Raw genomic sequence first — 11,442 nt, forward strand, 5'->3', positions numbered from 1 at the left:
CTGCAAAATCGGCAGTGTATCAAATACTTGTTCTCCCCACTGTATATATCAACAAATTGGCGAGGGCACTAGAACAGTCTGCAGCACCCAGCCTCACCCTACTAGAATCTGAAATAAAATGTCTACTGTTTGCTGATGATCTGGTGCTTCTGTCACCAACCAAGGAAGGCCTACAGCAGCACCTAGATCTTCTGCACAGATTCTGTCAGACCTGGGCCCTGACAGTAAATCTCAGTAAGACAAAAATAATGGTGTTCCAAAAAAGGTCCAGTTGCCAGGAGAACAAATACAAATTCCATCTAGACACCGTTGCCCTAGAGCACACAGAAAACGAGACATACCTCGGCCTAAACATCAGCGCCACATGTAACTTCCACAAAGCTGTGAACAATCTGAGAGACAAGGCAAGAAGGGCCTTCTATGCCATCAAAAGGAACGTAAATTCCAACATACCAATTAGGATCTGTCTAAAAATACTTGAATCAGTTATAAAAACCCATTGCCCTTTATGGTTGTGAGGTCTGGGGTCCACTCACCAACCAATAATTCACAAAATGGGACAAACACCAAATTGAGACTCTGCATGCAGAATTCTGCAAAAAATATCCTCTGTGTACAACGAAAAACACCAAATAATGCATGCAGAGCAGAATTAGGCTGATACCCGCTAATTATCAAAATCCAGAAGAGAGACGTTAAATTCTATAACCACTTAAAAGGAAGTGATTCCCAAACCTTCCATAACAATGTCATCACCTACAGAGAGATTAACTTGGAGAAGAGTCCCCTAAGCAAGCTGGTCCTGGGGCTCTGTTCACAAACACAAACAGACCCCACAGAGCCCCAGGACAACAACACATTTAGACCCAACCAAATCATGAGAAAACAAAAAGAGAATTACTTGACACATTGGAAAGCATTAACAAAAAAACAGAGCAAACTATAATGCTATTTGGCCCTAAACAGAGAGTACACACTGGCAGAATACCTGACCACTGTGACTGACCCAAACTTAAGGAAAGCTTTGACTATGTACAGGCTCAGTGAGCATAGCCTTGCCATTGAGAAAGGCTGCCGTAGGCAGACCTGGCTCTCAAGAGAAGACAGGCTATGTGCACACTGCCCACAAAATGAGGTGGAAACTGAGCTGCACTTCCTAACCTCCTGCCAAATGTATGACCATATTAGAGACACATATTTCCCTCAGATTACACAGATCCACAAAGATTTTGAAAACAAACCCAATTTTGATAAACTCCCATATCTACTGGGTGAAATACTACAGTGTGCAATCACAGCAGCAATATTTTGTGACCTGTTGCCACAAGAAAAGGGCAACCAGTGAAGAACAAACACCATTGTAAATTCAACCCATATTTATGTTTATTTATTTTCCCATTTGTACTTTAACTATTTGCACATTGTTACAACACTGTATATATGCATAATATGACATTTGAAATGTATTTATTCTTTTGGAACTTCTGAGTGTAATGTTTACTGTTAATATTTATTGTTTATTTCACTTTTGTTTAATTTCTACTTCACTTGCTTTGGCAATGTTAACATATGTTTCCCATGCCAATAAAGCCCTTAAATTGAATTGATTTGAGAGAGAGAGAGAGAGAGAGAGAGAGAGAGAGAGAGAGAGAGAGAGAGAGAGCGCGAGAGAGAGAGAGAGAGAGAGAGAGAGAGAGAGAGAGAGAGAGAGAGAGAATGTGTGTCATTCTAACTCCTGCTAACAAGGTGTTTCAGAGTTCCTCAGGGAAGAGCTCCTCATACGTGTGAGTTTCTTAACAAAGGGCAGAAAGGTGTGTGTGACAGACTGACAGTGAGGAAGTTATTGCTCCCCATTGGGCCTGGGGTTGGCCTGGATGTTACTGACCATTGTGTGTTTCTTAACTCCCCCTCTCCAGGTCAGGTGATGACAGCAGGCGTAGCAGAGATATTGAATGGTTACTCTCTGAAAGCCGTGCTCAGGAGAGTCCCTGGAGAGAAACACACACACGCTGCAGCTGATACACATGACGACAGTTACCTAGGTAACACACACACAGTTTCATCTACACACACAAACACACGCGCGCACACACACTCACTCACTAATATCTCTCTCTTGTCTGCAGGTTACTCTGTGGCAGTGGGGGAATTCACAGGAGACTTGGAGCAAGGTAAAAAACAACACTTTCATCTCTGTGTGGTTGGTGTGTGCAGTGTTTCAGAGGCTAGTCCGATGGACAGTAACTAACTAGTAACTACACTGCAAATTAAACAAGAAAAGTAACTTGCTACAAAAACATATGTTCTGCCTTCTACATCATCTTCTTAATTAAAATATGGCACCAAGTGCCAAATCAAGGGTTGACACATGGTTGTATAATGATTTTATACATGGGTTGTATTGTGGTTGTAGGCTGGTTGTGGTCTCGTCTTTGAATCCCTTAAAGCTGGAGCTGGCTGGGTTGGGTTTGTGTTCTGGTCTGTACCGGGAACAGGGTTTGGGGGGAGGTACTCGGATCAAAACCACTCTCTGTCTCTCTCTCTCTCTCTCTCTTTCTCTCTCCCTTTCATCATCAGTCAGTCTGTTGTCAGCTTTTAGTGTCTTCAGTCAGGGTGGCCTAGAGACAGAGACACACTGAAAGGCAGGCATCCAGACAGACAGACAGACAGACAGACAGACAGGCAGGCAGACAGACAGACAGAAGAGCAGGCAGGCAGTGGGATATAATGTGTGTTCCTCTCTTCTTTCCAGAGCTGATAGCTGGGGTTCCGAGAGGGGCACAGAACTTTGGATATGTGAGTACAGAATCACACACATACAGTACCAGTCAAAAGTTTGGACACACCTACTCATTCAAGGGCTTTTCTTTATTTTTAAAATTTTCTACATTGTAGAATAATAGTGACGACATCAAAACTATGAAATAACACATATGGAATCATGTAGTAACCAACAAAGTGTTAAACAAATCCAAATATATTTTAGATTGGAGATTCTTCAAAGTAGCCACCCTTTGCCTTGATGACAGCTTTGCACACTCTTGGCATTCTCTCAACCAGCTTCACCTGGAATGCTTTTCTAACAGTCTTGAAGGAGTTCTCGCATATGCTGAGCACTTGTTGGCTGCTTTTCCTTCACTCTGCGGTCCAACTCATCCCAAACCATCTCAATTGGGTTGAGGTCGGGTGATTGTGGAGGCCAGGTCATCTGATGCAGCACTCCATCACTCTCCTCCTTGGTCAAATAGCCCTTACACAGCCTGGAGGTGTGTTGGGTCATTGTCCTGTTGAAAAACAAATGATAGTCCCACTAAGCGCAAACCAGATGGGATGGCGTATCGCTGCAGAATGATGTGGTAGCCATGCTGGTTAAGTGTGCCTTGAATTATAAATAAATCACAGACAGTGTCAACAGCAAAGCACCCCCACACCATCACACCTCCTCCTCCATGCTTCACGGTGGGAACCAGACTTGCGGAGATCATCCGTTCACCTACTCTGCGTCTCACAAACACACGGCAGTTGGAACCAAAAATCTCAAATTTGGACTCATCAGACCAAAGGACAGATTTCCACCAGTCTAATGTCCATTGCTCGTGTTTCTTGGCCCAAGCCAGTCTCTTCTTATTATTGGTGTCCTTTAGTAGTGGTTTCTTTGCAGCAATTCGACCATGATGGCCTGATTCACGCAATCTCTGAACAGTTGATGTTGAGATGTGTCTGTTACTTGAACTCTGTGAAACATTTATTTGGGCTGCAATTTCTGAGGCTGGTAACTCTAATGAACTTATCCTCTGCAGCAGAGGTAACTCTGGGTCTTCCTTTCCTGTGGCGGTCCTCATGGGAGCCAGTTTCATCATAGCGCTTGATGGTTTTTGCGACTGCACTTGAAGAAACGTTCAAAGTTCTTGACATTTTCCAGATTGACTGACCTTCATGTCTTAAAGTAATGATGGACTGTCGTTTCTCTTTGCTTATTTGAGCTGTTCTTGCCATAATATGGACTTGGTCTTTTACCAAATAGGGCTATCTTCTGTATACCCCCCACCCCCCCTACCTTGTCACAACACAACTGATTGGCTCAAATGCATTAAGAAGGAAAGAAATTCCACAAATGTACTTTTAACAAGGCACACCTGTCAATTGAAATGCATTCCAGGTGACTACCTCATGAAGCTGGTTGAGAGAATGCCAAGAATGTGCAAAGTTGTCATCAAGGCAAAGGGGGCTACTTTGAAGAATCTCAAATATAAAATATATTTTGATTTGTTTAAGACTTTTTTGGTTACTACATGATTCCATATGTGTTATTTCATAGTTTTGATGTCTTCGCTATTATTCTACAATGTAGAAAATAGTAAAAATAAAGAAAAACCCTTGAATGAGTAGGTGTGTCCAAACTTTTGACTGGTACTGTACATACACACACGCATGCATAACTGCACACATACACACACACACACACACACAGGATATGCAAGTATGGAATTATGGAAATGTTTCCAAAGTAGAATTCCATTCCTAGTTACTATCGCTTAGCAACAACAACTCCCCCCACTTTGACCACAACACAGTCCTAACTCACACCAATACATTTCTTATCAGTTTGTGTGTGTGTGTGTTTGTGTGTGTGTGTGTATGTGTGTGTGTGTGTGTGTGTGTGTGTGTGTGTGTGTTTGTGTGTGTGTGTGTGTATGTGTGTGGGTGCAATTATGTGTGCGTGAATGTGTGTGTTTTAAGGGGTGTGTGTCCCCTGGACTGTCTCCTTAATAACACACGACTTCCGCTCCATGAGAGCTGACCCAGCCTGACTCCCTTCCCTGACACACACATGACCCCTCACCTCTAACACACAGCTCATTGCCTGCTCACTCACACACACACACACGCACGCACGCACGCACACACACACACACACACACACACACACACACACACACACACACACACACACACACTGACAGACACTGAGATGTATTCAGAGCAGACAAGCCTCTGGGGCCGGTAGCCCTCACAGTTGTGGTTAGTGGGCGTTAGGGTTAGGCCTGTTGGGCCTGATGAGACTAGAGTAGCTGTCAACCCACGTTAGGCCTCTCAGACCTGGGGAGACAACCAGCCTGACACCCCTGAGAGAGAGGAGGAGGAGGGGGGCCAGGGAGTTAAGTGTCTGCACATGTCTTTCCCTCTGCCTGCCCCTCTCTGTCTGTCATTCTGAGCGACCGTCTGTCCGTCCGTCTGTCCGTTTGTCTACCTGTCTGTTTCTCTATATTTGTTGGTGTTTTGTGTATGTGTTTGTCTCTCTAACTTTGTGAGTGCGTGCACATGTGTGTGGGTGAGTGTGTGTGAGTGTGTGAATGTGTGTGTGTAGCCCCTGGCTGTCTCCATGTGGTTGTTATTGTAGGTCTTTTGAAGGAATTCTCAGCCCCTCTGTCTCCCCCACGACTGGGGTTATGGAAATGGAGGGTACGGAACAGAGGAGGGGGTAAGGCAGGGGGGACGATGGGGGGTTGAAAGAGGGAGATGGGTAGAAGGGGGGCCAGGCAGAGGGAAAGAGAGTTTTGGGCTGTGTTTTTAGTTTTCTGGCCTGTTTCTATTTCAGCTCATTACATCCTGTGTATGTGTGTGCATGATGCATGTGTGTGTGTGTACCTGTATCAGGTGTGTGACTCTTGTGTTCTGTTTCAGGTAGCTGTGATTAACTCCACTAATCTGACATTCATCATGAACTTCACAGGAGAGCAGGTCAGTAACATACAGTAACATCACACACATAAACATACACACACGGCTATTCATCTTTTACCCAACTACTTTTTAGCACTAGAGTCATGTTGTGAAATGTTTTGTTAGATGGCTTCCTACTTTGGCTATTCTGTGGCTGTTACTGACCTCAACGGAGACGGGTGAGTTGTCTGTCTCTATCTATCTCTCTCTCTCTCACATTCTCCCTCTCTCCCTCTCTCTCTCTCTCTCTCTCTCTCTCTCTCTCTCTCTCTCTCTCTCTCTCTCTCTCTCTCTCTCTCTCTCTCTCTGTCCCTACAGATCTTCATGGTTCTTGCAGTGAAATAATTGTTTAGTCTGAGCCAATAATGAAGACAGTTGAGTGGGCGAGGGGGGAACGAGTATGTGTTCCAGCTGTAGCCTGTTCTCTGATTATGATGACTGAGTTCTATTTCTGGGGCCAGACCACATGCTTTCTGACATGTCTGTATAACACAATCATCTATATGTGTGTGTGTGTGTGTGTGTGTGTGTGCACGTGTGTGAGTGTAATCTAAAGCTGTGTATCTTTCCCCCAGGTATGATGATGTGTTGGTAGGAGCCCCTCTCTACATGGAGAGAGAGAGGGAGAGTAAGCCCAAGGAGGTGGGCCGTGTCTACCTGTACCTCCAGCACTCCCCGCTCACCTTCTCCGAGCCCCTTCTCCTGACGGGAACACACACCTTCGGACGCTTTGGCACTGCCATCGCCCCGCTAGGAGACCTCAACCAGGACGGATATAACGGTATGCTGTGTGTGTCCTTCCCCTCTCTTTCTTCCCGTTCAGTGTCCACTCCCAGTGTATTGGGAGCCAGATATTTGTATATGTTTCCTCTTCATCTGTGGCTGTTTGGTCTTGGAGAGCGGATATCCTATGAGATGCTCCGATGGGGGAAACCGAAGGGTCTTCAGCCAATCAGGAAGTACGGTGTTAGAGTGTTTCCTTGTGAAGTTCTTCCCCCTCTTGTAATGATGAGCAGGGTTTGGGGTGTGTGCGCGTGTGTGTCACAGAGAGAGAGTTATTTTTAATCTCCAGATGTCCACTAAGATAGGGGCATCTGGAAGTTTCTGTCCCGCTGCCCAGTGTTCATTCTGCCTCACATTGTGTTTGTTTAATAAACACACACACATCAGTGGAGGCAGCTGAGGGGAGGACGGATCATAAAAATGGCTGGAACAGAGCAAATGGATTGACATCAAACACATGTTTGATAGCATTCCACTCATTCCGCTCCAGCCATTACCACGAGCCTGTCCTCCCCAATTAAGGTGCCACCAACCTCCTGTGACACACATACACACACACACACGTTCAGGTCTGGAGCCCAAATGCTTTTCGGAGCCTCAGGCATGTGGTCTTGAACTGGGACTAATGAATATTTATCTGGTGAACATATGACAACAATCCTACTTAGTTATTCATGTGTTTATGTTTTTATAAATGTGATTTAGAGCCACTCTCCCTCCCTCCCTCCCTCCACACCATCATCATCATCAGAACTAAATCAATAAACCTGAATCAATGTCTATCAGTGTTGAGGCATAACTGAGGCCTTTTCAAACACACATGTAAGCCTGCACACACACACACTCATGCACACACATGCATTGAGTGAACTCAGAGGCTTTTGTCCTTAGGTTGATGCATCAGCCAGGGTGTGGCTGGGTTAGACTGGGAATGTGGAGGTGATCACACACAGGACAGATCAGTAGAGAATCCATTAGTCTCAGGAAACTGCAGCGCTAGTGGAGCCAGAATGGAGCTTGAATGGAGCCAGTGACTCCAGCTGTCTGAGCCACAATGGAGACTAGAGTCTGGGGTTCCACTGAGATGCTGTGATGTTCTCCCTCATTATCATACAGTAGGGTGTGTGTGTACAGTGCATTCGGGAAAGTATTCAGACCCCTTGACTTTTTACACATTTTGTTACGTTACAGCCTTATTCTAAAATTGATTTAGTATATATTTTTCTCATCAATCTACACACAATTCCCGATAATGACAAAGCAAAAACTGGTTGTTAGAATATTTTTCAAAAATTATAATTACAAACATTAAATATCACATTTACATAAGTATTCAGACCCTTTATTCAGTACCTTGTTGAAGCACCTTTGGCAGCAATTACAGCCTTGAGTCTTCTTGGGTATGACGCTACAAGCTTGGCACACCTGTATTTGGGGAGTTTCTCCCATTCTTCTCTGCAGATCCTCTCAAGCTCTGTCAGGTTGGCTGAGGGGTGTCGCTGCACAGCTATTTTCAGGTCTCTCAAGAGATGTTCGATCGGGTTCAAGTCCAGGCTCTGGCTGGGCCACTCAAGGACATTCAGAGACTTGTCCCGTAGGGATGGTGCAAGGTTTCGTCCAAGCAGGCTGTCATGTGCCTTTTACTGAGGAGTGGCTTCCATCCAGCCACTCTACCATAAAGGCCTGATTGGTGGAGTGCTGCACAGATGGTTGTCCTTCTGGAAGGTTCTCCCATCTCCACAGAGGAACTCCCTGACCAAGGCCCTATTCTTTCGGATTGCTCAATTTGGCCGGGCGGCCAGCTCTAGGAAGAGTCTTGGTGGTCCCAGACTTCTGCCATTAAAGAATGATGGAGGCCACTGTGTTCTTGGGGATCTTCAATGCTGCAGACATTTTTTGGTACCCTTCCCCAGATCTGTGCCTCAACACTTTCCTGTCTCGTAGCTCTACAGACAATTCCTTCGACCTCATGGCTTCGTTTTTGCTCTGACATGCACTGTCAACTGTGGGACCTTATATAGACAGGTGTGTGCCTTTCCAAATCATGTCCAATCAATTGAATTTACCACAGGTGGACTCCAATCAAGTCGTAGAAACATCTCAAGGATGATCAATGGAAGCAGGATGCACCTGAGCTCAGTTTCGAGTCTCATAGCAAAGGGTCTGAATACTTATGTAAATAAGGTTTTTTATTTCACTTGTGTTGCCTCGAAGGGATGGCACCTAGACTTGAGCTCAGAGAGTTAATGCAGTCTTGAGGGGTGCAGACAATCTAGGTTTGATACTCAGCTGGACAAATGAGTCCCTGGTAGAGACGACTGTAGAGTATCTATCAGGAACACTCATCCATCTCTCTAATCCTCCCTCCCTTCTCATCCATTTTAGAATAAGGATGTAAACGTAACAAAATGTGGAAAAAGTGAAGGGGTCGGAATACTTTCCGAATGCACTGTATATCTGTGTGTGTCTCTGATTACCTCCCTCATCATCACAGAGCAGTGTAACCATGACAGCACTCTGTTTGTAGTTTTCAACGCCATTTCCCCCAACAGCGGACAGGATGCAGGTGGGGAGTAGCGCTGTGTGTGTATGTGAGTGTGTGTGAATGTGTGTGTGTATGTGGGGTGGGACAGCGGGGTGGGACTAACACCTGGCAATCACTGGTGGAGGGTAACCATTGGCTGCTTATTGTCACAGGAATCTCCTGCCTGTGCCTATTAAACAGTTCTACATGTTTGACATATACATTTGGAATTTTATCCAAAACTCTTCTTCTATGGCAATATGTGTTCCATGGTGTCAATAAAGTTCACTGTAATGTATTTAATTAAATTGAGAGAGATACAGAGGTGGGGAAAAAGAGAAGGAGAGAGACAGAAGGAAATGGAAAGAGAGAGGGGTAGTCCTAGGTAGTCTCTTTACTTTTCCCTCAGGGGCTTTCAGCTGATGATGTCTAAACCATCCCTCTCATCCTGCTCTCTCTTTCTTTTCCTCTCATCCCTCTCTCCTGCTGATGTGAGCTGGTCTGCTGTATCACTTCAGAAGGCCAGCCTTGTAACTCATACTGGTGTTGTTTTGTTTGTGTTTCCTACCCTCATACCCCCTCTCTCTCTCTCTCTCTCTCTCTCTCTCTCTCTCTCTCTCTCTCTCTCTCTCTCTCTCTCTCTCTCTCTCTCTCTCTCTCTCTCTCTCTCTCTCTCTCTCTCTCTCTCTCTCTCTCTCTCTCTCTCTCTCTCTCTCTCTCTCTCTCTCTCTCTCTCTCTCTCTCTCTCTCTCTCTCTCTCTCTCTCTCTCTCTCTCTCTCTCTCTCTCTCTCTCTCTCTCTCTCTCTCTCTCTCTCTCTGATAGACGTGGCAGTGGGTTGTCCGTTTGGTGGGGAGGACCGGAGTGGCCTGGTGTTGATCTACAATGGCCAGAGAGACCTGACGGCCCGGGGCCTAACCCTCAGTCAGGAGCTCTATGGAGCCTGGGCCTCCAGTAGTGGCCTCTCCGGCTACGGCTTCACCCTGAGGGGGGACAGAGACCTGGACAACAACCATTACCCTGGTACACTCTACACTCCCATGCACCTTACTTATTTTCTCCTCTTTTTTCCGTTTCACTTCTCTCCTCCCTTCTTCTGGTGAAGTCGTTACTCAGGAGGGGTACTGGGGTTACAGAGCTGTTGCAACGATGATTCTCTGATGACTTCTTGTCCTGTCCCAGGAGGGGGGGGGGGGGGGGGGGGTCAAAAGAGAGCAGACAGGCATGCAATAAGTCTGTTCTCTGTGCACTAAAACATCTTAAGGAAATGTCCAAATGTTTTAACTTCATATTCATCATCTCCAGCACCACCCCAACATCAACATATGTGAAAATGGTGCGTTTCCATGTTTTGTGGAAAAAAGATATGAGGGAGATTAGTGATTCCAATGATATCAACAGTGTGCATCATGTGATTTTAACCAAATATGAGTAGGCATTGTCTACTAGTTGCCTACTAATTGGTTGATGATGTCATTGGAAACACCTATTTTCCTTATCTTTTTTGCTACAAAACATAGAAACGTGCCATTTTCACATATTTTGATGTTGGGATGGTGCTGGAGATGATGAATATGAAGTTGAATTTTTTTTAGATTTCCCTTTAAAAGTGTTTAGTCTGTTTGCCAGATATTTGAACATAGCGTTTAGTCCAAGCATAGTGTGGACACAGGCCTCCAATTCTTCAGAAGAACATTGTCATGTCGCTGTTATTACTTTGGAGAGACTTCCTCTTTTGTGATGTCATGGTACAGATGAACATGGCACACTACAGCAATCTGAAGGGAAAGCCTGTGTTTGTATTTACATGTTCAATCAGGGGTAGTCTGAATGTCTGTGTGAGTGTTTGTATACACATTCATTTACTTAGAATCATGGGCTCTTAAAAGGTGATTTAAGACTGAACATGTTTTGAAAAAATTTACTTTTGTACCCCCTTGTTTTCGCCTAAATTTGGAGCCATTCTAAAGGCAGCCATTCTAAAGCAGCCATTCTAAAGGCAGCGTAGTTCAGCGTTTGTACTTCTAGAGACCAGGCTGAGAAGCAGGAATTATTTTTTTCCTTTTCTTTTCTTCTTTCTGTAACAACAACAGACCTCCTCAGATCTCTCCATCCCGCAAACAGGAAATCTGGGTCTTTATAATGAAAATATCACACACACACACACACACACGCTAACACACACACACACATACACACACATGCACACATATGCACTCCATGGCTTGTGATCAGTTTCACGGGCCTCTGAGTGTATGTGTTGAGTCTGTGCCAGGCTACGAACCAAAGCCAGTCTCTATACAGAATCACCCCACATCGAGTTACTCAGTCACACACACACTGTACAAACACAATGCATATACATACAAGCATGCACGCACGCACGCGTGTGCACACACACACACATGCGTG

The 11,442-nt window shown here is 45.1% G+C and overlaps 1 protein-coding gene across 1 annotated transcript in view; it reads left to right on the forward strand.

Annotated features, from left to right (window-relative positions):
• itga8 (integrin, alpha 8) overlaps positions 1-11,442 on the forward strand; it is a gene marked incomplete at both ends in the record, with an annotated part of 58,447 nt that overhangs the window by 21,409 nt on the left and 25,596 nt on the right. The window contains 7 exons of the mRNA XM_084174819.1: positions 1,917-2,042; positions 2,127-2,171; positions 2,753-2,796; positions 5,686-5,742; positions 5,851-5,903; positions 6,300-6,505; positions 9,856-10,053. Coding sequence (XP_084030945.1) covers positions 1,917-2,042; positions 2,127-2,171; positions 2,753-2,796; positions 5,686-5,742; positions 5,851-5,903; positions 6,300-6,505; positions 9,856-10,053 — 729 coding nt within the window. The remainder of the gene's footprint in view (positions 1-1,916; positions 2,043-2,126; positions 2,172-2,752; positions 2,797-5,685; positions 5,743-5,850; positions 5,904-6,299; positions 6,506-9,855; positions 10,054-11,442) is intronic.

This window comes from Coregonus lavaretus (genome assembly GCF_964263955.1).
Source record: "Coregonus lavaretus genome assembly, chromosome: 13".
Classification (NCBI taxonomy): domain Eukaryota; kingdom Metazoa; phylum Chordata; class Actinopteri; order Salmoniformes; family Salmonidae; genus Coregonus; species Coregonus lavaretus.